General features: G+C 44.6%; 2 protein-coding genes and 1 long non-coding RNA gene across 10 annotated transcripts in view; 2 read left to right on the plus strand and 1 right to left on the minus strand.

Moving 5' to 3' along the window:
- The window catches only part of MCF2L2 (MCF.2 cell line derived transforming sequence-like 2), a 235,307-nt gene extending 228,514 nt beyond the window's left edge, over nucleotides 1-6,793 (plus strand). For all 8 annotated transcript variants that reach the window (XM_081189996.1, XM_081190002.1, XM_081190003.1 and 5 more), the window contains 2 exons: nucleotides 2,002-2,105; nucleotides 3,606-6,793. In XM_081189996.1, coding sequence (XP_081046122.1) covers nucleotides 2,002-2,105; nucleotides 3,606-3,706 — 205 coding nt within the window. In that variant the 3' untranslated portion in view covers nucleotides 3,707-6,793. The remainder of the gene's footprint in view (nucleotides 1-2,001; nucleotides 2,106-3,605) is intronic.
- LOC308585189 overlaps nucleotides 1-26,976 on the minus strand; it is a 76,918-nt gene that overhangs the window by 47,104 nt on the left and 2,838 nt on the right. The gene's annotated exons all lie outside the window — the stretch shown is intronic.
- On the plus strand, nucleotides 13,730-26,221 carry LAMP3 (lysosomal associated membrane protein 3). Its single transcript, XM_081190468.1, has 6 exons — nucleotides 13,730-14,068; nucleotides 16,284-17,053; nucleotides 18,559-18,681; nucleotides 21,047-21,104; nucleotides 23,517-23,684; nucleotides 25,631-26,221. The coding sequence occupies exons 1-6, from the start codon at nucleotides 14,017-14,019 to the stop codon at nucleotides 25,768-25,770; spliced, it is 1,311 nt and encodes a 436-aa protein (XP_081046594.1). The 5' UTR covers nucleotides 13,730-14,016; the 3' UTR covers nucleotides 25,771-26,221.

Here is a 26,976-nt window from a genome sequence, read left to right on the forward strand (position 1 = left end):
GATAATTTGTTATTTCTATCTCGCCCATCTGGCTGGGTTTCCTCAGAGAACTCAAGATACACAAATTCCTCCAGAAACAAACTGGTGAAGGAAGAACAATTAGGAAAATGGGGATGGGGGAGACCTTCCTTTTATGTTCTTAACAGGTTTTTTTTAAAAAAAATGATGATTTAAAAATTTATTGTAAACACTTCGAGGTTTTACTACAATCAAGGGGTATATACTGTATTTTTCGCTCTATAACACGCACCCGACCATAACACGCACGTAGTTTTTAGAGGAGGAAAATCCGTAGGCATGCCACCCGTAGGCATTTCCTCCATAACACGCACGGACATTTCCCCTTATTTTCTAGGAGGGAAAAAGTGAGTGTTATGGTGCAAAAAATACGGTATATTTAGTTTAATAAATGTCAAGGATAATTTCTTTCCTCCCCCAACCCCACAAACTGGCATTGCACACTTTTTGCAAAAGTAGACAGGTGGGTTTCACAATGCAGATTTGAAACCAAAGGCACGCCTCCAAGCAGTACAATGCAAAGCCAGGTCAGTGTTGTGAGGATAAACATGTACTGCGCTGCTATGCAACATCACCCTGTTGCAGTACACCTGTTTGTGTACATCGCCACGTCTCCTTCATAAGTCTATAAGACCCTACAGTGCTACACCTGCCCTAGAAGTGAGTAGCAATTTTCCATGGGTGTTCGGCCATCACATGGATTGCATCACCAGATAGCATCCAAGGGAAGAAAAACCGTTGAGTGTGCATGTGCTCCCAGTTTCAACCCATTTCCTGCCTTTGCCCAGGACAGATGCATTTGAGCTTAGCTCCCAGATAGCTTGTGTTTTGTGTCCGTGGCCCTTGGGTTTTCAACCTAGCGGGAGGAGAAATGGAAGCAGGAGGGCATTTCACACTTTTTAGTTTTAGGTGTACACAGGGCACACTTCTGAACGTTACGTGCGTGTATAATAAAAACCATGTAGAGACATGTAGCAGATTCGAGTTGACTAATAAATGTGTTAGCCTGTTGAAGTTTTAAACTATATGGATAGCGTTTTTGGAGATCTAGACAGGCTATAGTTCCATGCCAAATATATACCATCTCACACTTTTGCTGCCGCATTGTGTGTAAAGTGGGCCATGGACTTTTACGGTTCTTTTCAGCAACTGGTTTTACTGGCAGGACAGTTTTACTAGGGGGTGAGGGGTGCTGAGCCAATAAATCTTTGTTGACAAACTGACCACCGGGGACACGCGGTGGAATCTAACATAGTACTAAGTCTCTCATTCAGTTGTCGCAAATATATATCTCCTCGGCGCAAGATAACTTCCCCTCCGCCAGCACACCCTTTAAAACTGTTCTAGGGGTTTTCCCCTACCCTCTGCAGCAAGTTTGGTGAGGGCACGAGGTCCGCTTGGGGAAGAAAGGAAAATCCATTTGCAAAAAAGGAAATCCTTACACTAATGAGATGTGGAGGTTGAATACCACCCACTGGGGAACAGGTAACATATCTCAGAGTGCTGGATATGGCAAAAGGGTGTCTAGAAGTTGATCCCCTACCCCTGGGGTCCTCAACATGGTACCTTCCTTTGTGCTTATCAAGCCTCACTGCCCTTTCCAATTTTATTTAGAATTGAGGGGTTTGGGCTTTTTCTTTCTGGTTGAGTGTGGAGTTGTGGCGAGTGTTGCTTGCTCCCCCCACCCCCAATAAATAAATAAAAATAGTATATGCACAAGCCCTCCAATTATTTTCACGGAGAATTCTTGATAGGGGGTTGTGAAACCAAACTTGCAAAATGTCACAATTGGGGGCATGTTTCCGAATGCATGAAAAACGACTGATCAGATTTGCCCTGTTTTTGTCCTCCAACGCCTCTCTGTAACAAGCTTCGTTGTCCAAATCCGGGGATATTGTAGGAATTTCCTTGGAGGCTACAGCAGTAGCGGCATTACTGAGGGGAAAAAGATGGTGATTCTATATATTTCCTTTGAACGTTCAGGTTAGTGAAGAAGTTGGTTTCTGAGAAAACAGACTGGGTCCCTTCCAGTCTGCTGCAGCCGGCAGATGGCGACACCAGCAACATCCGCAACATCAGCAACGCAGGTAACCAACATTTCACAGTGTTTGGAAAGCTCTGTGCTGTTCCCTTTCTTAACAATCACTGCTTTTAACTCTGAAGATTATTGTGCAGCAGGAATTTGTAGACCTTTAAGAGCTCTGTTTCTCAGCTAGGAGAGAGATCTGTAGTCTTATGGTTTTGTTTGTTCAGGCATGGCCAAACTTGGCTCTCCAGCTGCTTTGGGACTACAATTCCCATCATCCCGGACCACTAGTCCTGTTAGCTAGGGATGATGGGAGTTGTAGTCCCAAAAACAGCTGGAGGGCCAAGTTTGGCCATGACTGTGTTTATTGGATTTCTTACCCACACTTTACCATAAAGTCCAAAGATGGGTTACAGCAATATAAAAGTAAATCAGCTATATCAGAAAAATTGAGTGGATGCTAAAAATAAATCCCAGGTTGTTGTTTTATGCATAGAAAGCTAACTAAATAAATATTATAAAAGAAAAAAGCAACCAACAACAATAATCAGGTGTCAAAGGGCAGGATAAAAAACTGTGTCTTCAGCATATGCAGTGAAAGCGATGAAGATGCTAGACACACCTCTTTGGAGAGGAAATTCCACAGCTTAGAGCAGACGTCAGCAAACTTTTAAAGCAGGGGGCCGGTCCACTGTCCCTCAGACCTTGTGGGGGGCCAGACTATATTGGAGGGAGGAATGAACGAATTCCTATGCCCCACAAATAACCCAGAGATGCATTTTAAATAAAAGCACACATTCTACTCATGTAAAAACACGCTGATTCCTGGACTGGGCCAAATTTAGAAGGCGATTGGGCTAGATCCGGCCCCTGGGCCTTAGTTTGCCTACCCATGGCTTAGACTTAGAGGCTGCCTCAAAGAATGCCTTTTCCCAAGCCACCACCACTTGAACTTCTGAGGGCAGTGACAATACCAAGAGATACCAAGAGGGAAATAGGTAAAGGGACCCCTGACCTTTAGGTCCAGTTGTGACCGACTCTGGGGTTGCGGTGCTCATCTTGCTTTATTGGCCAAGGGAGCTGGCGTACAGCTTCCGGGTCACATGGCCAGTGGGACTAAGCCGCTTCTGGCGAACCAGAGCAGCGCACGGAAACGCCGTTTACCTTCCCACCGGAGCGGTACCTATTTATCTACTTGCACTTTGACGTGCTTTTGAACTGCTAGGTTGGCAGGAGCAGGGACCGAGCAACGGGAGCTCACCCCGTCGCGGGGATTCAAACCGCCGACCTTCTGATTGGCAAGTCCTAGGCTCTGTGGTTTAACCCACAGCGCCACCCACATCCCAAGAGGGAAATAGAGTGATGTTAATCAGAAAATGCAGAATCTAGAACTTAGATTCAGCTGCAGATGGGGTCTGAGATGGTTGCAGTGGCCTTATCTTTCATGAAACTTGGGATCCATTTGGTGGGTGGAAAATCGTTATGCGAATATGCACACACCATACCCAGCATCTCTGCAAGAGAGTTCCTCATTACCAATAGAGATGTGTTCCTCTTTCAGATGTCTACGGTGGTACCTGCAGCACAGCACCCACAAATTCAGAAATGAAGGAGAGCGAGCTGACAAGAAGCTTAACAGCTGAACAGAAGGCTGGGAGTTGAACACACCTTGACGCATTTCCTCAGGACTCCATCTTCTTCTCTACTTACTGGTGGACGCTGGACCAAATCGCCTTTCCCACAAGCTCTGAACTTAAGAATTCTGTGAAATTTCATCAGCATGGAACATATTTTTTAAAAATTAAAAAAAAAACTCAACAACTCGCTAATCTAGGAAATATGGAGGATAATGGAAACTTCAGAGGTATCTTAGAACTTGACAAATGAATCGACAGTATGCTTTTTTATACTGCATTTTTGGAACCCTTGAAAAGGGTGTTGCCTAAATTAGGCTGACAGCATTGAAGGCCTTCAGCTTTGTGGCTATGTTGGTTAAATACTGGACTATTTAAAGAAAGGTCTGCAGATTCCACAGGAGATATTCTGTTGCAGAGGCCATCTCAAATTCCTCCATCCATTCAGATCAGCTGTTCAGCCTCTCCTCAACCGCAGGCTTGATTTCCTCAAGACAATCATGGTCGGCAAGAACAACGGAAATAGGTTGCGTGAAGAAAATACCGTTCCTGAACCTGAGCCAACTAGGACGCCTTTGCACAACAGCAAAGGATGCAACCTGCTTTGGGATACGATCTTCTGTCCACAGAATGTTTTGAGTGGTGGCTGGGAAAAGATGGGCATCTTGTGACGTGTTAGGCAAAAGCAAGGAACGGTGACTGTGAAGGCAGTTATGGGGTTTGTCTGTCGTTTCAAGAGGGTGCCTTTGTTTCCCCCAGTTTGTGATTGAGGGAACATATCCTCTGCATTTGGTGCTGACAATTCTGTCTGATGCTGCCGTTCAGGGCTCCACACTTCATTTTGGAACATTGTCATATGCTGGGCTCTTGAACAGGATACATTCACACACCCCCCCAAAAAAATGCTTCCCCCATGTGATGTCCTCTACTTGTTTAGGTGCTTGCAAATGGACCTACGGCTGACGAGAACGTGTGGTCATCTTAAAGGTCTGTTGCCATGCCATCTTATTTCGAGGAAGACTGTGCCACCCCTCTGCTGCAATGGACAATGTCTCAATTTTCCCCTTCCCTCCGCTTTCAAATCCCTGAAACAGAAGGCACTTCCAGAAATATATAAAGGTGTTTTTGCATGAAGGCATATTGATGGTGATTGGGAAGCGTAGGTCCCACAAAGCTGCTATAGTAGTGTGATGTTTGAAATGAATTTTGGTCTAGGAATAGGGCTACTTGATGGATGCTGTATGTAAGGCTGGTAAACAGAGAAAAAACCATATAAAGTCACCTCCACTTGGCATCTGGTCAGTCCCCCTTGCAGCTGCTTGTGCAGTTGGGCTGGCTCTGGCTGTGCTGTGGGGGAGCAGCCCAGAATTTATGTGAGCGTTAAACCGGCAGGAGGGCTTTGCAGAAAGGCTTCTTTGCATTGCAGTACTGTGACTGAAATTTTAGGCCATTTCCACAGAAAATTCCTCAGCAACATAATTCCAATTTAAAGTGTCTGTTCTGCTCCCACTTCTGAGCAATTTTCAGTATGCAGATTGAATATCTGATATGCAGCCCTCAACCAGTGGAAGTGGTACACTCCAGCACACATTTTTTTAAAAATCAGAAACAAAGATGGAGGAGCAAATTAGCCTCCTGCTGGTGAGATCTGGCATGGGTTTGGATAATGCAATTCGGCCACCTTTGGATTTCCTTGCATGTAAACACAAGCATGTAAACACAACAGGGGACACGGGGCGCTGTGGGTTAAACCACAGAGCCTAGGACTTGCCAATCAGAAGGTCAGCAGTTCGAATCCCTGTGACAGGAGTGCAAGTAGATAAATAGGCACCGCCCCGGGGGGAAGATAAACAGTGTTTCTGTGCACTGCTCTGGTTCACCAGAAGCGGCTTAGTCATGCTGGCCACATGACTCGGAAGCTGTACGCCGGTTCCCTCGGCCAATAAAGCGAGATGAGCAACGCAACCCCAGAGTCGGTCATGACTGGACCTAATGGTCAGGGGTCCCTTTACCTTTTAAACACAAGCCTAAAGATGACACAGTTAAGAGCTGGTTTCCACATGTTGCAGCAGCAGCAGCAGCAGCGAATGCCCTAAAAACTTGCCCATGATGCCCACATTCTCATGGCGAGAGCAGCCTGCAAACAACTGGAGTTACACAGATATCCAGCTGCGTGCCATTGCTGCGATTGCAATAGCCTGTTTTTCGGAGGCTGTAACAGCAGGACTTGCATGCAAACAGGTATATCTGTTGCTTTCGGTTCACACAGCACTTCACCCATGCAGATGTGAGGCCACAAATTATTTGTGCAGCAAAGTCCATCAAATGGCCATATTTAATAAAGTAGTGCTCCTGCAAAATTGCAGTCGCTGATTGGGAGATGTTTATGATCATCAACATACCGCAGCCCCAGACTTCTAGAAATTCCATTGAGGTGTCTTCTAATTTCTGACCCTTTAGTTGAAAACATTATTGGCCCCCACCATGTTTTCCCTCTTAGCTGAAGGAGTCTCAAAATATGAAGCTTGATTGTTGAAGTGGAGACAGGTTTTCAAAAATGCAAGAAAGCTACCAACTTCTGCGTATTTTCTACAATGCTCCATAAAGCCATATTACATGATTAATTGCACATCATAGCAGCGGTTCATACTCCTGATCCCCCCTGCTGTCAGGGGACATATGTATACAAATTTGGTGCCCCAATTGCTTTAAAAAGAAACTTCCCATAAATTGCTCCCTCTTCCCTACATAAAGGAAAGTGTGTGTGTTTGTACTGGGGGTGATATGGAGACATCTGGTGTCCATATCTGATGTTAAGGATGGGTTTAGACTAAATCAGAGTTGCTTTTCATTGGGATTCTAATACATGCACACAGACACAGGTGCCAATAGAATTTCAACAGGGTCTTCAAACAGTTCTATGCTGTTGCTTCCTATCCCTGCCCCTCCTCTATGAAGTGCAGCCATTTCATTTGCAGCTGGGATTCTCCATGCACAGCCAAACGAACTATAGACAATCTTTCTTTCTGAACACCGTAAGCTACTATATATTACGCCAATTGTGTGTGTGTGTGAGTACTTTATTTTGCAAATAAATTATACGTCCTTTTCTGTTTTTATAATGTACGAGAATAATACTGGGATGTATTGAAAAGGGGGAAATATCTACCCACAGAGAGAGATCTGTGTGCAAGAGCAGGCTTTTGTACACACAGCCAATGCCACCCACATCATTCTCATTATTTGAGTCTCAGTGAATGGGTTAGGTAGAACTTTTCGTGTGTCCTTGTTGCACACAGCTAGTTGTACATGACTCGAGCTGGATTGCAACCTGGAACTTTATGGTTTGGGCTCATTATTATTATTTTTAAAAGAAAACGATCAGAATTTTTTTATATTAAAAAAAATCATGTTCTAGATTTGCCATATGTGCTGCTGATAAATGCTTGGGGAGGGACATAAGCAGCCCACAGTTCCTATACCACTTGCAACATCAACCTTGGTGGTTTGCCAGCAATATAAGGAATTTGTTCCACTACAAATGCTAAATGTCAGGTTAACATAATCAAAACACTTAATTAACACTTAGCACAAGATACCTTTTCCAGTTTTATTGAGGGTGTGTATGGAATAGGCACAGAAGCCTTTTCCAAAGCAAGAAAAATATGTGACATCACTCTTGCTAGGGCACTTCCAGTCTAAAGATATTATGTGCATTACCCCAGGGAGTCTACGTAAAAATGAAAAATAATATTAAATACGGTTGGGAGGAAATATGCACGTTTGATTTTTACTTTTGAAATAGCATGGAGAAAATGATGTAATATGTAGATTGATTAAAACCAGCATACTTACATGCACTAGTTTTAATGAGTCTACTCTTAAGTATGATTTACTTGCCCTCTTTTGGAAAAGACAGGTTTGTAGAATGTGGTTTAACAGACTCCTAAAGCAGAGGTTCTTGGACTTTCTAGTAGCTTCAGGAAGCCTTTAATTTACCAGCTAGAATGCCATGGGGAGGCATGTTTGAAAGCAGGGGTAGAGGACATGTGGCCCTCTGAATGTTGCTAGACTACAACTCCCATCATTCCCTGACCATTTCTGCCGGGGCGGATGGGAATTAGAGTTCAACATCGACTGGACGGCCACAGGTTTCCCACCTTTATTCTAAAAGATTCTCCTGGGAGATGCTCTAGGCCACACACTCGTGGAATCATAGAATTGTAGAGTTGGAAGGGACCACAAGAGTCATGTAATCCAATCCCCACCAATGCAGGAATCCTTTGCCCACTGTGGGGCTTGAACCCGCAAACCTGAGATTAGGAGTCTCATGCTCTACCAAGTGAGCTATCCTGTTGCGTCTCACCATCATCCTGCACAAACTGGGACTGGAGCCTTGACCACACCACTTTCCAGTAAATGCACATTGCTCTGAACAGGGTCTGCTGGCAAACATTTGCCATAATTGATGTTCTGACCAAGAAAGAAAAACCCCACAGTTCCTCAGAACACAATCCGATAACCACTGCTCCAAGGCATGACACCATGTTATGGATCCTCAGAAACGGCATTCCCGTTTGTTTCTCTAGGAAAGGCAAGCAGAAGTAGGAAGGAATGTCTCTACTGGGTTTCGCAAGAGTCCAAAAAACAACGAGACCCCAAATCTCTTAATCTCTTTACACCAGTTGTATGGTGCAGAACCACTGAACAAGAGGGTCAAAAACACTGGGAGATGTGGGGTTGAGGTGGCTGCCCCCATCATCACACCTCTCACTAAGCATAAGATTTGTGTGTTTCATTTCGAACTGATTCAGGGCATTAAACACACACACATACACACAGCATTTCCTTAGGTATACCTAAGAACTGTGAAAGACATCTGGAAGCTTGAACAATCTCATGAGTTGGTTTAAGATTGTGGTGTTTCAAATAATCCTGTGCTGTATTTCGTACAGCAGAAAGATATTGTACTGGAACCGCTGCTAAAAAAACAAAAAACTTTCTTTTGCAACTGCTACTTGGTCTGAGACGTGTAAGTTACCCCTTTTCCACATTGAGGGTAATGATGTTATTTGTAGTTTGTGGTTGCTGGAAGAGAGGCCGGTGGCGAATCACAGAAACTGCTCTTCTCTCTTTCCTACTTTCTTGTATCAGGACCGAATGTATGAATGTACTACAGAATATGTATGTTTGTGTGTGAAGCTGGACTTTCTGTAAATAGACCATTACGAACTGTGTAAAACCAACCCTTTGTTTGAACTTTATAAGAATTATAAATACTGTATTACAAAATTGCCTGCAAAACGGGTTTTTCAGCCTTATTCTGATTATTACTTGTTTTTAAATGCGTAACAATAAGGAGTGCAAGTTTTCACATGAGACTAGACGGGATATTAACAGTGTAGATGCAATTCTTGGTTAATTAAATTGCAGGTGGGAAGCCTTAGCAACCTTTGGAGTATGGGAGTCAGATGGGGACGGGAAGTTTAACACTTTCATGGTCATGATTCTGACAAAATCTCCTCTCTGATGCTGCTAGTTGCTTTTTAATGGAAACCCTCAATGCATGTGCAGAAGCGGCCGAATCACGACCCGCACGTGCGCAGACGCGGCGGATCACGTTCACGGATCACGTTCACAACCTGAGGTTCCACTGTATTAAAATCGCCAGGACACTAGAAGATCGCAGAGCAACATGGATATCTTAGGAACTGGGATAACAGAGAGATGGTGCAAATATAAAGCACCCATACAATAAAAATGAAACACCAGCACAGAACTTGATAATATGGAGACTTACAAGTTCTGGTCAGCTCATCTTGAAAAGGGATATTGGAGAGCTGCAAAAGGTTTAGAAAGGGGGATCCAAAATGGCCAAAAGGTTTAGCAACTCCCGTGTAATAAAAGGACATTTGGATCTTTTTACTTTCAGGCTGGGGGGAAGGCAAGTAAGAGGGAACATGACAGAGGTATAAAATTATGCTTTGTGTCGAGAAAACGGACAGGGAGAGATCCCACCTTGCCAAAAATACTAGAAACCTGGGCCATCTGTAGAAGCTGAAAGTTGGAAGATTCAGGACAGACAAAATTAATAAATAACTATTTGCATGCATTCATTTACACATGCAAAAGGTTATTTATTGTTGTTGATGATGATTTATTAAATTTGTATACCGCCGTTCATCCATAGATCTCAGGGCATTTCACAACATAAAATACAAAATAAAAACACAAAATACATGATAAAAACAAGAACAAAAAACACAAACCAATAAACCTCTCTCCTCCCCACCCCTGAACCCATTTAAAAGGGGTCTGTGAGGTTAATCAGCCAAGGCCTAGTTGAATGTTTTCCCCTGGTGCCTAAAGGTGTCTAATGAATGTGCTAGCCGAACCTCCTTGGGAGAGCATTCCACAAACGGGAAGCCACTGCAGAAAATAGTTAAAACTATGGCATTTGCTTCCGCAAGGTGTAGTGATGGCTGCTAACTTGGATGGCTTTAACAGAGGATTAGACAAATCTATGGGGAATAATATCTGCAGTCCACTCTGGCTATGCTCTGCCTCTACAGTTGGAGGCAATAGGATAGGTTACTGGAAATCACAGACAGTAGGAGCTGTTGTTGCACCCAGACATGGGCATAGCCAGGATTTTTGTTAGGGAGGGGAGCCCTTTTGCGGGGGTGTGTGTGTGCAGAACCTCAGTTAGCTATGTATTTTTACTGATTTTTTATTGTATTTTTTATTGATTTGGGGGAGGGCAGCTGCCTCTCTCTGCCCCGCCCCCTTGATGTTGCTGCTTACTATATGTGCCAGATTTACTGTAAGGAACAGGCTACAAAAGCAGGAGAATTAAGGTGTGTTGAGCATTTATCCCTTTTTGTCTGCACAAAATTTGCAGGGAGGTTATACAAAACCTGCTGTTTATTGAGCACATATTCCGATTTGTTGGGGGGCAGGGAGTATTAAATGAAGTTGTGTTAAGTACCGTATTTTTCGGCCCATAGGGCGCACCTAGGGTTTTTGGGGGGGGGGAATAAAGAAAAAAAAATATTCCCCCCCCTCAGGCGTGGGGCTGGGGCAGGGGAAGCCCAAGCTTCCCCCGACCCCAGCCCCCAGAACAGGCTGCTATCTGCAAGCCTAGGGAGCCCGGCGGGAAGTCGCGCCGGTCTCCCCAGGCTTGCAGATATCTGCCCATGCTGAGCACGCCCCAAGCTTCGGGATGCAGGCAGCTCTCCGCAAGCCGCGGGAGAGCTGCGCGACTTAGCGCAGCTCTCCCACGGCTTGCGGAGAGCTGTGCGAAGCCCGAAGCCTGGGGCGTACTGAGCTCAGCGCGCCCCAGGCTTCGGGATGCAGGCAGCTCTCCGCAAGCCGTGGGAGAGCTGCGCAACTTCACGCCGGGCTCCCACGGCTTGCGGGGAGCTTCCTGAAGCCTGCATTCGCCCCATAGGACGCACACACATTTCCCCTTCATTTTTGGAGGGGGGAAAGTGCGTCCTATAAGGCGGAAAATATGGTAGTTGTCATCGCATACTTTAAAATGCATTGTCCCATCACTTTCCTTTCTGTCATGTTTGGGGTACAAGCAGGTTTGTTGTGCAAGAGCACCAAATCCAGTATGGTGAACCCCATCTGCAAAATAGCGACAGCCTGGAAGTGTGGATTTCTATGACTGTCGGAGATACAAAACTTTGTCCACTAGGGGGCTACAGAGTTCTTAGGAAATATCTTGTCTTTGTCAACAGGAGGGCTTAAATAAGAAATCTGTTTCTACCTCTCAAAATGCCCTTTGCCTCCTGTGCTAAATTCCGGCAAAAAGAGATTTCCGGACCACAAGCAAGGTAGCCGGTTGTGGCAGTTGTACTGCAACTTGTCTCTCTTTTTTAAGCAACAACAACAATGATATCTCATTTCTTTTCCAATTTCTGAAAATCCCTGCCTTCCAGGACTTCTGGTTATAGAAGAATAACAGGTCAGTATGATTCCAGTCTGAAAACTCATAAAATCCTTAAAGGGTCATTAAAATGGAGAAAGAGACTGATAATAACTTGAAGCGAGATACTTATGAACTGCATCACATATTCTCCAATTGCCGCTATCTACCAGAGATAAGGGAAGGGGGAGAATTTTGATTCAATTTACATTCAAAGGTGAACTTACCAAATCCACATTTTCTGAAGCCATATGTCAGTCATCCTTCAAAATTTGCACTTTTTCTAATTTTGCAGTATAGTTCTTCAGCTAAGCAATGTTTCCGGAAATGTTTATCTGGGCAAAGTGAGCACATTAATGCATATATTGGTGAAAACATCAAACAAAAATGCATTGTATTCGGGGAAATTGCTTACAAAAATGTGTACATTTGTCAAAACGGTCTTTTATTCAGAGGAATTCACACTAAAACATTGAAGAATTTTCCTCTGTTTTTTAAATTTTATTGCAGATTGCTGCAGAAGTGTAGAGAAGCGAATTTAAAACTGCAAAAATAAGAAACTAAGAGAACTGTAAATTGACACCATTTGTCCCTATTTTTTCTTTTGGGGAGATCTTGCTCAAACTTGTCCGCACGAATGTGTGTACACCAGAGTTGTTCAGTTTTCAAGTCTCCTTCTTTGGGTCTCTAGAAATTACATCTCCAGGGAAGGGGAAGATGAGCTGTGGCTCTAGTGCACATGCATGGGAACCAGGGATTGGGATCCTCTGGCTCACGTGCCAGAAGTGGCCCATAGATGTCCCTCCTCTGCATACCAGCCTGGCTTGGAAACAGCCTGCATTTTTATAGCAGAAGTACGCATATAAAGATGCCTGCATGATCAGGCCAAAGATGCATTAACTCTCGCATTCAGTTCCCCTCATTTGCTAGCCAGATGCCTCCAGGGAGCTCAAAAACAGAGCAAGGTGGCAAAGTGTGTTGAGCATGCTGGCATTCAGTGGCATCCTCTGAACCTTGAGGTTGCTGTTGTTAGCATCTGTCTGTCTCAGGAGGCAATGGAGGAGTGTGCCTTCAGGGGCAAAGTGAAACTGCTGGAGAGTTACAGCGCCTGCTGTGGCTGTAGAGACCGATACAGGGGAGACATGTTTTGTTGCAGCCGGGGCAGATGAAGGTGTCCAGTTGTGCTGCTGCAGATGCACCATGGCATTTCTTCTCTCTGCACTCCTCCATCATTCCTCCTCTCGTCACTGCTAGGGGATGCATAACCTGTCTGTCTCCAGGCACTGCAGTCGTCTGCAGGGGATTCCCATATAGTGGGATTAATGCTGCCCACATTCATGTCACATTTGCAGGCATCTTTGTGTCACAGAGTTTGTAACTTGGAGTGCCATGTAGTTATCATGACTTAGGGTGCTTCCAGATGACCTGTTTATTGAGAATTTTTCCTGCTTTGTTTAGTGGGAGATTAGGCAATATTGGCTATTTAATTAGCATTCATTCTCACTGTTTGCAAGGAGGTTAGATGATGTCACTTCAAAACAAGTGTTGCCCCCAATTTTCCCAGTGCATTTTCCCAACTCCTTATCACAAAAGGCCCAGTGTTTGGGGGGAAGTTTGTTGTGCGAAACCTCCCAGTCAATTATCATTGCACAACCTGAATTTGCCAGTATGTGATTGAGTCCCGCCCCAAAATAGCTACAGGCCTGATGCTTCCCTTCTTCCACTCCATCCCTGATGACCTCCTCCAGATTGAAAAAGTTGCTGAATATAAAGTGTGCAATACCACTTTAAACAATCATGCTTTCCCCCAAAGAATTATGGGAGTTGTAGTTCATTAAGTGTGCTAAGAGCTGTGAGGAGACCCCGCTATTCCCCTCACAGAGCTACAACTGATTGCAGTCAATCCCTCTTCCCATGGGAGTCTGGGAACTGTAGTTCTGTGGGTGGAAAAGGGGTCTTCTAACAAACAACTCTCAGCACTCCTAGTGAACTACAGCTCCCATGATTCTTCTAGGTAGATCAGGACTGTTTAAAGTGCTATCACAGTGTTTTAAATGCATGATGTGAATGCAGCCCAAGGCACGTCAGGGAGAATTAAAATGCACTGGGTGGAGAACAATGCTAATCTTGCTTCCACTTTCAGCTCCACCAATCTTCTTCAAGCACTTTCTCAATGGTTCAAGGATGCTTCCCCACAATCCATTCTTGCTTTGCATGTAACATTCCAGTTCTTGTGCTGGACTTCCCCTTTGCTCGGAGCTCTTTGCAAGAGAACAGCAAACCTCTTGTCTCCCAGAGGAGGAGGCATGCTAGGCTGGTTGTAGGGAAGAAGAAGAAAGAAGCAACGCGTACAAAGGTTCCTTGGGGCATCTGATCCGTGAATATTACTCTTTAATTCCTTCACCATGAGCTGGGAGAAGAACCTGTTTGTAGAACTCCTCCTGGTTGCAGCTGGCGGTGAGTAGATCAGTATACTCACACTGTATTGTGTGTTGCTTTGTAAGGATACAGAGATGCAACAGACTCTCTAGCTTTTCTTTGCCTGTGTTAAAAGAGATAGTATTTTCTACAGGTTTGTTGTTTAGTCGTTTAGTCATGTCCAACTTTTAGTGACCCCATGGATCAGAGCACGCCAGGCACGTCTGTCTTCCACTGCCTCCCGCAGTTTGGTCAAACTCATGCTGGTAGCTTCAAGAACACTATCCAACCATCTCGTCCTCTGTCGTCCCCTTCTCCTTGTGCCCTCCATCTTTCCCAACATCAGGGTCTTTTCCAGGGAGTCTTCTCTTCTCATGCGGTGGCCAAAGTATTGGAGCCTCAGCTTCACGATCTGTCCTTCCAGTGAGCACTCAGGGCTGATTTCCTTAAGAAATCAGCGGTACAGCTTGTTAAGAAATCCTTAAGAAATCTACAGGTACAGCTTGTTAAAAGCTGTGTTAAAAGAGATAGTGTTTTCTACAGGTACAGCTTGTTATGCAGGAGTAGGGAAAGCCTGTACAGGATCATCTGGTGACAAGATCCACTCCCCACAACCACCTTTGAGCTTTTTCCTGAAGAGCTTTGCTGCCATTAACCTTCCTTGCGGCCCTGAATCAGGTGTGACAAAGCTTTGACTCTCCAGATGTTGTTGGACTGTAACTTCCATAATCTTTGGCTATGCTGGCTAGGGTTGGTGGGAGTTGTAGTTCAGAAACATCAGGAAGGACCAAAGTTCCCCAGCCCTGCCCTAAACAAGGCATGTGCAAAGAGGCTTTAGAGAGTACCTGCATGGGGTTGTTTACTGCAGTGTTTTTGATAGAAAATCTAAGTTTCTGGGTGGTTTGGTCTACTAAAGAAGCCTAAATATGAGGACACCTCAGTTGTGTTTTCTGTTTTGTACCAAATACACATGTTAAAGATAAATACGGAGAGAGCATCAGGCTACTGCAAGGTTACAAAATACTGTGGAAATATCCCAAGAAATCAAATGTAGAAGAATGGATGCATGGGATTTGCAAGGCAATCTTGCCCATTTTGTCAAACTCCCTGACAAAGGTTCCATGGGAAAAGAATACTGTAGTTCTTTTTAGATCTAACTGGCAATTTTATTCTACTTAAACATTGGAAATGCAGAGGTGTTTATGGTCCTGAGTTCAATCAGCAGAACGTTGTTGATAAAAATGCTTGATCCAACCTAAGCTAACCACTTTCCGGTCCTATTGATTTTAGTGAAAGAGTTAAGTACTGTACATGTGTAGCTTTTGCCTCCTGGAGTCAGTTTTCTTCTACCTATCAGCAGATCCTTTGCAGGGCTGCAAGTTCCTTAAGTGGGGAGTGATATTAGGTTTATTAGATAAATGTGTCCCAGGAGGTCTTATTCACTTGAGACAGACAGGACTCATACATACTTCTGCTTGCCCCATTGCTTTCTCCTGGGGAAACCTGCTGTTTACCGTTCCATTGGAACAAACATCAATGGCTTTATCTGCAGATTGGTGGGACAAATAAAGAACCACTCAGACCCATGCCTAGAAAGAGGGAAACCTATTGGACTTTCTAGTCACAGGGCAAGTGGGAAATGTGGATGAGTCCTAAGAGCAACACATTTGAGGAGGAAAGGTGTACAAGTCATCACTGCTAGGTCTGGGCGATATCTGGTTTTCAACATCACAATAAGTCAGCTAAACATTGCAATATACTGATATATCACAAAGTCTGAAATAAGGATGGAACTATGTAGAGGCGAACAGTTGGGCAGGGCGATATCTGGTTTTCAACTTCATGATATATCACCAGCTAAACATTGCAATGTACTGATATAGCACAACGTCTGAAGTAAAGATAGAGCTGCTTTTCAATTTTGTGATGTATTACCAGCTATATATCACAATGTCTGAAATAAGGATGAAGCTATGCAAAGGCATTGGCTGGCTTCACGGTTTTTCCCACGTGGTGATTGTTGCATAGCACATGTGCACAAACATACATCATAATTTGCAATATATTGCCAGGTCAAAAATTTTGAAACCGATATCATGATATGGACTTGAGCCAGGTTTTGGAAGATATATCGCTCAGCCCTACTCACTTCCCATGTCTCCGTCTTTGCAGAGACATGACTCGAGCTGAGAGATGCTTAGAATGGAAGGGATTTTTGGAAACGAGATTAAACTTACTCTCTGCTTGTTTGCAGCTATTTTATCCTGCAGTGGAGAGGTGCAGGTTGAAGCAACTCCACAGCCCATTTCAGTCTTGCAGAGAGCCAATCAAACGATCACGACTCTTCCATATGGTCATTCAGAAGTTTCAGTCACACAGATAGGCAAGCAATCTGTACAAGAGGCTACCCAGAGAACCCAGTCAGTGTCAACATTACCTGAAGATGCTAAGATGGTAAAAGCAGATTCTATACCACCAGCCAAACAAGTTTCAGTCCACAAACAGGCAAACACAGCAGCCACTCCTCTAGAAACATCTGCAAACCCCACAAGTCCAACCAGTCAAGCTGCAAGTCGCAGAGTGATTAAAACTACAGTTGTTGCCAGGAGCACAGCCGTACAATCTGAAACACAAACTGATGAAGCTGGAATCCACGGAGCCATAAAAACGACAGCGGCTGCTCAGAGGACAGCTTCACAACCTGCAGCCCCAAACAGCTGGAACACTGCAGCGCCTGCCTTGCCAGCGAAGGCAGGAAATGCAAAGAAGACTGTAGCTGGAACAAGCGACAAGTGCATCACACAACATGTGCCAGCCGGAACGCCAAGCGCAAACAGTACAGCCCACAGCAAGATGCCACCTGGGCATAAAGCCACTGTTCCTGAGCCAACAGCCCCAGTTGGGCCAACCCTCACACCCAAACCATCGCCAGCTGCAACGGGGGCTTATAGTGTTTCTAATGGAACTGCTGAGTGTATTAAAGCATCAGTTGGCTTGACAATGATAGCTAAAAATGGAAAAACAGTAAGCTGCAGCTTCCCCCTTTTCCATTATCCCCCCCCATTTTTTTTGTTCAAAATATCAAAACAATCAGTTAATTCCAGGAACTGTGATTCTGGGTTCCAAAAGCTATTTCAGAAAAGCCTTAGGTTTGCATCTATAGCATGGGTAGTATCTGATGCCGCCATGCAGTCAGCGCAAAGATTTCTGTTCATGCAATGGAACCTCTCCCTTCTCCTTAACAACAACTACTACTACTTTCTTATTTGTACCCTGCCCATCTGACTGGTTTGCCCCAGCCACTCTGGGCAGCTTCCAAGATATATAAAAACATAATAAAACATTAAACATGAAAAAGCTTACCTATACAGGGCTGCCTTCAGATGTCTTCTAAAGGTTATTTAATTACTCATCTCCTTGACATCTGATGGGAGGGCATGAACCCCCAGAGCAGATTCAGGGGTTGAGCCAGGGGAGAGATGGAGGAGATTCATTGCAAGAACCCTTGCGCTAATGGAACAAGTGACTTAGTGCTACTTAGTGATACATGCCTTCCTCCCCACCCCCCAAAAAATAACAGGAACTGTAGTTTACACCTCACAGCACTACAATTCCCAAGCACCCAGGACTCTTTTGGAGGAAGCTATGTGCTTTAAATGTATTTGAATTGATTCAGTTCATACCCCAGGAGCCCAGGGCAGCAAACAAACAATTAAAAGATCTTAAAATTCCAGTGCAGATGCAGACTGGGAAAGATCTCAACTTAAAAAAGCTTGGTGAAAGAGGAAGGACAACAAAGACAGTGCCTAATATTCAAGGGGAGGGGATTCCATAGGATAGATGCCACAACTTTGAAGGGATGGTTCCTATATTGTGTGCATTGGACCTCCTGGCAAGAGGGTATCTTCAAGGTGCCCTCACCTGTAGAGTGCAGAGACCAGGTATATAACTAGGTACCTGAGGGGTGAGACAACCTTTCAGGTGTTCTGGTGCCAGTCTGTATTGGGTTTCATATACCAAAAGAAGTATCTTGAATTAAGCTCCATAGCTGATTGGCAGCCAATGAATGCTGTGGATGTGACCAAACTGTGACGTAAGTTATTGGTCGGACATAGCACCAAATCAGGATAAGGGAGGTATGTGGAGGAGGTATTGGGAAAGGTGTGTGTGTGTGAACCTGTAGCTCACCCATTAACAACCGGCAGTGCTAGCCCACTCAGATGGGGAGTGTCAAGAAGGGACTGTGCAAGAACCATTCTGACCTGAGCTATGTGATGGGTATAAGAAAAGGCTCCCAGAGGTGCTGCTGGAAGCAAGTGTTGTTGAAATAGATGGGACTTCTAATAGTTAGCAAGGGACTATAACTCTCATCATCCCTGACCATTGGCTGTGATGGGTGGGACTGATGGGACTTGGGAGCCCCCCAACATTTGAGTGGGTGGGCAGGTGCACAGGTTAGCCACCCCTGTTTTAGAAAGAAAGCATGTGTCAGGCTGTGTTGGGATTCATGCGCCGTTTCCCTTTTACAGAACAACCTGGAATACTTCAATATCAACCCAAACACCACGCGTACAGTTGGAATGTGTGGGGTTTGGGTGTCAACTCTGAGAATCTCATTTGAAGGTGGCTTCATACGTTTTACTTTCACCAAGGTAAGCATTTTACCAGATGTTGTTTTGGGGGGAGTGAGGAGGGGATCCCAGAACGTTGGGAATTTTCCTTGAAGAGAGTGATTTGACATTTGGCTTTGGCTCGGTTTCAGTGGTCGAGCGTGAATTTTACCTTAGTTCAGTAGGCTAGTTTCTACACATGCTCACCCCTATCTTTTCAGGAGGTTTTTAACGTTGGCCTACTAATAACTTCTGGTTTGTGCATTTAAAGTGGATTAAAAAGCTTTCTCTGCCACACTGGAGCAGCAAATCCACTTCAAAAGCAAAACAAAGAAATGGAAATGCGGCTTAAGTAGGAAAATGCATTGAGAAATATGGGGTAAGCAAATGATTCACGAGAAGCTATGTAAACACCCTGCAGGCAAATTAGGATGAAAGAAGCAAGAGGGATGTTTATTGTTGTACAACTGCCCGTTAAACATGTCAGGGGATGTGTGCGCTCTGTTTTCTCAACAGGGGACATGTGAGAACTCCTCGTTTGAAAGGGCCCCTTGCCAAACCAAAGCAACACCCTAGTTGTCAAACAAAGACCCAATTATAAGTGTTTGCTCCGGCTGCTCTTAAGAGAGCGGTGTTGTTTAACTGAAGTAAGAGGCTTAGAAACTGTTGTGTCGTTGAGAGCCACATCACAGAGTGGCTTCAGTGAAGATGCCGAGGTAAAATTTTGAGTTGGCCACCCCAAGCAACACCCTCCAGAAGCAACGCAACTATTGGTGCAGCATTGCACAATCCAGCCTCCTCTTTAAGATAAGCATTCAGAGGCTGTTGAGTTTGAACCTGCTCTTTGAAATATATGCAGGCATGAATTCGGCTGCCAGATTGCCAGTGTGTGTGTGTTTGCCTTTCAGAAACTATTACAGAGGCCTTATTCTGATCAGTTAGATGTGATTTTGTACAGAGTGTGCCTTCCATTAATATGACGCATGCATAACCTGAGATCAGGTGTTGTGTGCTACAAAAATTGGATTGTGAAGTGTGTGGGAGGGAGAAGCTGCGTACTTGCTATACCTTTAAAGCATATTTGAAGCACATTTCCCCCCTCAGGTTTGTCAAGTGTTCTTGGGAACTGTAACTCTATGAGGGGAAAACTCATGCTGCCCAACTTTTTCAGATCAAAAACCAGGATGCACGTCTTCCAGGGCACATTCCAAGGGAGCTACGTAAGCTGTGTGGCAATCTCACCCTGAAAAAAACACTTTTGGGGGTGTCATCTTGCAAGGTGCCCCAAAGGCCCTTTTGGGGGGGACAAGAACACATGAGGTCACTTTGGCTGGGGAAACCCAGATGGGTGGAGTATAAATAAAAATAAAAACTTTTTCCGGGACACTTGGTGGGTATGAAAACAGCAGCGCTTAGAATTCTTTGAGGTAAAGAACGTGCTTCAAATGTGTTTTAAAGATACAGTGTAGACACAGCCAGAGAGAAAAAATGAAAGTGGCAAGCCTGCTTTGGGGCCACTCAGAAATGGCTTTCAGGAAGCTTCCAGAAAAGGAATGGGGAACTTCAGGCCTGGGAACCAAATACATCCAGCCTTCCAGTGCTCTGTTGGGCTCTTGGGACTTTCCCCGGGTCACAGCCCTCACCAGCCATGCCCACATGACAGCATGTGGTAGAAAGGTCAGGCTTTTCTGTGGCTCAGAGTAGCCTACTGCACATAGGTTAAGAGTCATATCCGTTGCCTCTGGCCTCACCCGCCACTGAAATGTCGCCCTCAGAAGATTCCCCATAAGAAAGGTTGCATCATTTGGCCTTGGTAATATACATTGCTAAATGAAAAATATTCTGATGTACCCCGGAGTCCTCAGGAGAGTGCTTACCCCTCTTGCACCCTGGCACCTCTTGGATGTCACAAGAAATACCAAATTCGCTGGGTGTCTGAAGCATTTCCCCTTGCTTTACCTAATGGTAGGGCCAGCACTGACTTGGAGGCTTTGTTATTATATGGGCAAAGGTTCCAGTTCTAAATGTTTTGCTCTAAAGCGCCCGAGGAGCATGGCTACATCCCTGCTGCAGGTACCATGTGGACCAAGGAACTGCTTTTACAGACATGCACATCATACTTCCCAACTACAGAGCATGAGTTGAACACTCCAGTCCTCTATGAAGGGCAAATACCCTTCACAAGCAGCTAGCACAAAAGAAAGCTCCCTTCTGTTGTATTAGAGGAGGATATGTGGCCTGAAATAATAGGAAAAGGTTTAAGTTGGTTTCCACTGAACTCCCTCTATCTGCCCTTGGTCATGAACCTTCTATGCATCTTCTTGTGTTTTCTAAATTGTAAGCAGTGATATTGGATAAAGCTATGCTTGCTTCCTTCCTCCCCCGCCTTTTTTTCCCCCTTCCCCAGAGTGGAGAAGTGTACTATGTCAGTGTGATTGAAGCTTCTTTAACTGTACCATCTGAGGGTAAGTGACATGGTGATTCTTCCCCTGCCTTTGAACAGTTAACAATTACGAAATCTTGAAGCTTCTCTTAAGAGTCAAGGCACTGGGTCACAAAACTCATAGCTGGCATTTGAGTAGCATGTAAAGGAAGTTGTCTTTTTCAGCGTGCATTGATTTAAGATGTGTTGGGGATGAATCAAGCTTTCCGTTTCATTTTCTCTCAGCTTCTATTTTCTCTAGCTTTCAGTTTGACCTGTTTCCAAATCAATTTGCATTTAAAAAAATAATCATGAAAATTTGCATGCATTTTGCTTACATTTCTCTTAATATACACATTTTTGTGCACCAAACTGAACACATATTTCCAAGCAATTTTCCGTAATATTATGCTCCCCCCCCCAAAAAAAAAATTATATTAGGTGGTATTCAGCTAAATTTTATCCAGCTGCTGACATGCATCTTTCTTGAGAGACAATGGAATGTGCCTCTGGGGGTGAAGTTAAACCACCAGAGGATCACAGCGCCTGCTGTGGCTCAGGAGCATAGCATGGGCAGTGGCTGCCAGGGTGATGGCCCTGAGCGCATTTTTCTGGGGGGCGCTGCTCACGCCACCCTACCAGCCCTGTGCCACTTTGCAAGGCTAGGATCAAAGAGTGCATGGCTGCTGTGTCCTTCGTAAGCCACCCTCCCCAAGCCACTTTGCAAGGCTGAGATGATACGGTGGGAGCTGGGCTGGCAAGACAGGATCCCTTGGCCCTCTGTGCCCTGCCCACCCGCCCCAGGTAAACATGCTCCACCACTGCTGGGGCTGCAGAGACTGGTAACTTCTAACTACTGCCTCCTGCATTATTTCTGCTGTGTGGGTCATTCCATGTCAGTTCAACGTGGTCATGCCACCCACCATCTCGGATTTTGATGAAACATGGTGTACACCCTTCCCCTATGGTTGAAAGAAGCCCCCTTATTTTTTCCCCCTCTATCACAAACGGTTTTGATTTTATAGCACTTCAAAGTTTCGTGAAATATGTGTTTCTGTCCCTTTTGAGATCCTCGGCCTTGTGTACATTTTATTTTATTTTTCCTCCATAACCAATGATCAGATCTCTGAAATTTTACAGAGCTCAATAGCATGATGAGGATTTCAGAAAAAAAATACACCAGCACTCAAAAGATTTTATAAATGCCTAAAAAATGTATAAATGTAGTTTTTTTGGCGGAGATAAGAGGCAAGACGGTGGAGGGGGCTGAAGCTGCTTGCCTTGCATTATGTATGTAATGAGTTTGTGGGAGAAGTGAGATTGCATTTAAGGATTCCTGGGTCAAGACTTTCCTTCTTGCCACCACACTGCACTTTTTCTGGATTGCACTTCTGAGGCTTATTTTATGAGGATAAAAAAAATGCACTCATGGTCACCTTTGGTGTACTCAAAATCAGTGGAACTTGAGCATACATTTCGAGTACTTCTTAAAGTACTGACTTCAAAGAAGCCGACTCTCTGCAGAATTTAGAATTGTAGCAGGCTGTTCTTTTCCTGAATAATCATCCACTAAGAGTCAGTTGAATAATAGCAACACATGAAACCCCCCTCCAATCCTGGGAACTGTAGTATACCCCTCACAAAGCTATAATCCCCAGTACCCTTAAGAAACCAGTTCTCAGAAGTCATGTGCTTTAAATGTGTAGTGTGTGCGCAGAGCTAGTTTAACCCTAGTTCTTCATAAATTTGCACAAATGTCTAATGACCAGGTGGAACACTGTAAGAGACAGCTCCAGAAGAGGAGCCAAGAGAAAGCTGGTCTTAGCAGAGCTGGTGGAGGATCCTCACTGTCTTGTCTGCTGTGGTCAGGTGGAACTAGTGCTATGGAAAGACAGTTCTGAGATTGGAGGAAATGGATGAACGTGTAGCTTGCCGTATGTGGAACATATTTGCCTTCCACCGCCAGGCACCCAGTTCTAAGTATAAAGGGGTGGCAGACTGGCCGGCCAGTTGGCAGGTAAACGGTCTTGTGATAATGAGGATTTGTATGGTGGCTTTGGGCTGCTCTTGGGGGTTATCTCACCCCCTGAACAGATCTGAGGTCTTAGTGTTTGCATTTGAACTGCCTGCAATCCATCCTCTAAGCAGCAGACCTAACAGCAAACCGAACAGGGGAACGTGCTTGATCTATAGCGGGGTTTCCCAAACTTAAGTCAACAGCTGGTTTTGGACTACAACTCCCAACATTCCTAGCTAGTAGGAGCAGTGGTTGGGGATGATGTGAATTGTAGTCCAAAACCAGCTGGAGACCCAAGTTTGGGAAATCCTGAGTTATAAGATCTTAGCTCAAGCTATGCAGCGCCTACTGCACATCAGTTGCTGACCCTTCATTCAAGGAAAGATTTTGCCTCCAACAACACCATTTGTCGTTTCTTTTTATTTCTGTATTCTTCAGGTGTGCTGTACAGTGGAATTAAAAGCGACCAGCTCTTTTCAGTGCCTTTAGGGAATTGCTTCAAGTGTCTCAGCATGCAAACCATAGAGATGTCCGACAACCTTCAACTCCTGCTTTCCAGCTCTCAACTTCAAGCCTTTAATATCGTTGGCAACCAGTTTGGGAAAGGTTGGTAGCAGTGCTTGTCACTGGACCTATGTTAAAGCACTCCTTCTCATTCAGTTGATTTAAACACACCACTGTGAGCAAGTCCAGGCCAGTAGCCTGTTTTTAAACAGCTAGACACTCCTGTTGCAATCAAAACTGTGTGAAGCATGGTTCAGTTTCAAGTTATTATCAAGGACTTTCCCTCAAAAAACATATGAAATGCAGGCTCAGGTAGTATTCCTTGCTTTCATTTGTAGCTTAACTGGAATAGCTAGTTTGTTCATTTCACCAGCAAGCACATAGCAACCCGTGTGACTGTGGCAGATGGCAGCTCCTTTCCCACGGCAATTGACAATTGCATGGGGATCGCAGGTAACCTGAATGCATGAAAGGGGATTCCACTTGCTATCCCCAGCCAACGTGCCTTCGGCCAATGGTCTGAACAAAACCAGTATGCATGCAACTGTGGGTGCAATCTGTGACCCTGCCATTTATTTGCAGGATTCCCAGCTGCACAGAGAGATGTGCCATTCACATGTTGCAATTTATAAGCATAACCCACACCTTCAGTTGAACAAGTGAGGACCAAGAAGGTGGGATACCCATGCAATGGCTGATAGGCAATGTTCGGTTCACATTTCTGCACTGAGCTTGTAAATTTCCGTTTAGTCCTCCTGAAAATTCGTCAACATTCTAGCGTGCGTATCTCGGCACATTCACACTTCTACGCAGCTTTGCCCAATATACACCCTTGCAATTCATGTAATGAATTGTGTTTGTTATTTTCACATACTTGTGCATTTTTCTCAGGGCTGTGATGTGGGGGTGGATAGTTCTTTGGGGATGTGCAGGCTCAGAGGTGACTGACTCATGAGATTTCAATTCTGTGATCACAAGCTCTAGCTCAGGTCCGACCATGATCCTGGAGTCTTGGCCTGCACCGAACACCTCCGCCTCCAATACTGTTGGTCCAGCTACCTCAATGATCGTACCTTGTTGCAGTCAGAGTTCAGGCTGTTGCTCAGGGTGGGGTTCATGGCACAATATTGTAGACATGTGAAGACTTGGCAGAGGAGTTTCAGTCCGAAGAGTCTTCCCCTCCACTCTTGCTTACTGACATCCTTTTAACTGGGGATGCCAGGGATTGAACCCAGAAAGGTCAACCCCTGGGCCATAGCTTCTCCCAAATGGATTGGGGAGCGACTGTCAATTAAAGTATTTAGTAGCAGATAAGAGGAACCAATATGTAAGGCATTCATGCAAAGGACAGGTAGAGGGAAACCATACATCTAGATGTGCAGAGAGAGACCCAAGCAGTCTCCCCACACTGACAAGATTCAGGGGCAGACTTTGGTAATCTTTCATAATATAGTGCCCTGTGTGAGGCCAAAATCTGGCGTCCCCCAATGGATCTTCTCAGTTATGGATCTTCTCAATTTTGCGCTCCCTCGGCTCAGCGCCCTGTGCAAAGGAACTGCCCATGCTCCCTAAATCCGGCCCTGCCAGACTGAAGGAAGTTTTAAAGCTCTCCATTGAACCAGACTGGTCTGCCAGCATCATCTGACTTCCCAGGCCAAGAGGATTCTGGGTCTCTTGTAAATTCCTAGCCAAAATGAACTGTAATTCCCAGTGCCTGATCCACAGAATCCCCAGTTTGCAGCCCTGCCATGCCCAATATAATGGTTTGAAATGGACTATAGATGGATGGCTCAATCCCTGATTAAAGCTAGGAAAAGTTCCAACCTACCTCACAACAATTAACTTTTTAAAAAAACTTGCCTTCCATGAGCACTGGGGAGAGGATATGCTATGCATCAAGAAATTAAAACTGACCAAAATGGCAGCTCTACAGACAGTGCTCATGGGTTTTTGTATAATTATCAGTAGCTGTATTTTACTGAGCAAGAAACTGATGAAAGCACATGATAATTGTGTAATACGCCATAACATTCTGATTTTTATTGCAGAGGAAGAATGTGCTCTTGACAGAAACAAGAGATTAATTCCAGTTACCGTGGGCCTCAGTCTCGCAGGATTATTTGTCATTGTCTTTGCCACCTGTGCGATTTACAGAAGAAAGCGCACCTCAAGCTATGAACGAATCTAAACCACTTCATTAAAGATCTGTGCAGCAGCGAGTGAAAAGGTTGTAGATAATGGAACGCTCTGCTTCTGCCTCCTTATTTGATTGTGGCAACTACAATTGTAAACTGTTTGTGTTGTGTATTTACTTGTGTGCACTTGAAAATTATCACTATTATGTTGTTATTTCTATATTCATAACTTGCCTTTCTGCTTAGACAAGAGCAGATATATATATATATCTATATATCTATCTAGGGCTATGACCTTTAAGGAGGACGCAGCAGATTTTTACAATTTTTTTCAGGTTTCCATCTTCAAAAAAGCATTTCCCCTTCTCTCATACAACAGGGAATGCTTCCATTCTATCTTGTCTCATCTATAAACTAAGGGTGTATGCTTTTTGCTTCAAACTATGGTTGTTTTTACTCATATGCAAATATAATTAAATTAATAAATTAACCAACTAAAATTTCTTTAATTGTGTCCTATCCCTAATAATAATAATCTCTTTTTCCTCTATCTTTCACACATACAGAAACATATACACATCTCACCCACATCTCTGTCTTAGGCCAGAGCAGATCTGGGAGAGCCAGAACAGAAAATGGTCCAAGGAGCCCAGTTTTTACACCCTTCTGGACAAAAGCCTCAAAAGAAAATACCAGCACAGCTTTGATTAAGGAGGTGCCACTCCCCATGTCCTAAATGTAGTATGGACTCATGTAGCCAGAGTGATGGGAATTTGTTTTTTGGGATGCAGGTGGTAGCATTTATTATTCAGATAGTTTGATTAGATCTAGATTTGAGCAATGTAAAGATATGCAACTATTTTTGGAATGCAATGACTGCATTGTGAAATCCTGTGCATATGACTTGCAACATCACTTACATTGCAGTGACTCATTTAACACTTTCCCATCAGGTCTCCTGAAGCCTCTTTACCAAGAGAACCAAACAAAAGCCATTCTTATAATCATACATGCAAGACATAGTAGAGTGGAGTGTCTCCCAGGTTCATAAGTCCCCCAGCATTACATGGAGCCACTGGCAGAGGAACAGGAGTGTGGAGGGAGCGGACTGCCCCCGGCAGCACTATTCCAGTAGGGTGGCATTGTGGCGGTCCCCCTGGACACACGCCGCCTACCCCCTTCACACACCAGGTGCCACGCCCCCACAGGCAGCCCGTCACGCCCCCAGAACGTGCGCCACACCCTTGCAGGAGGCATAG

The sequence above is a fragment of the Podarcis bocagei genome, assembly GCF_964188305.1.
Source record: "Podarcis bocagei genome assembly, chromosome: 4".
Classification (NCBI taxonomy): Eukaryota; Metazoa; Chordata; class Lepidosauria; order Squamata; family Lacertidae; genus Podarcis; species Podarcis bocagei.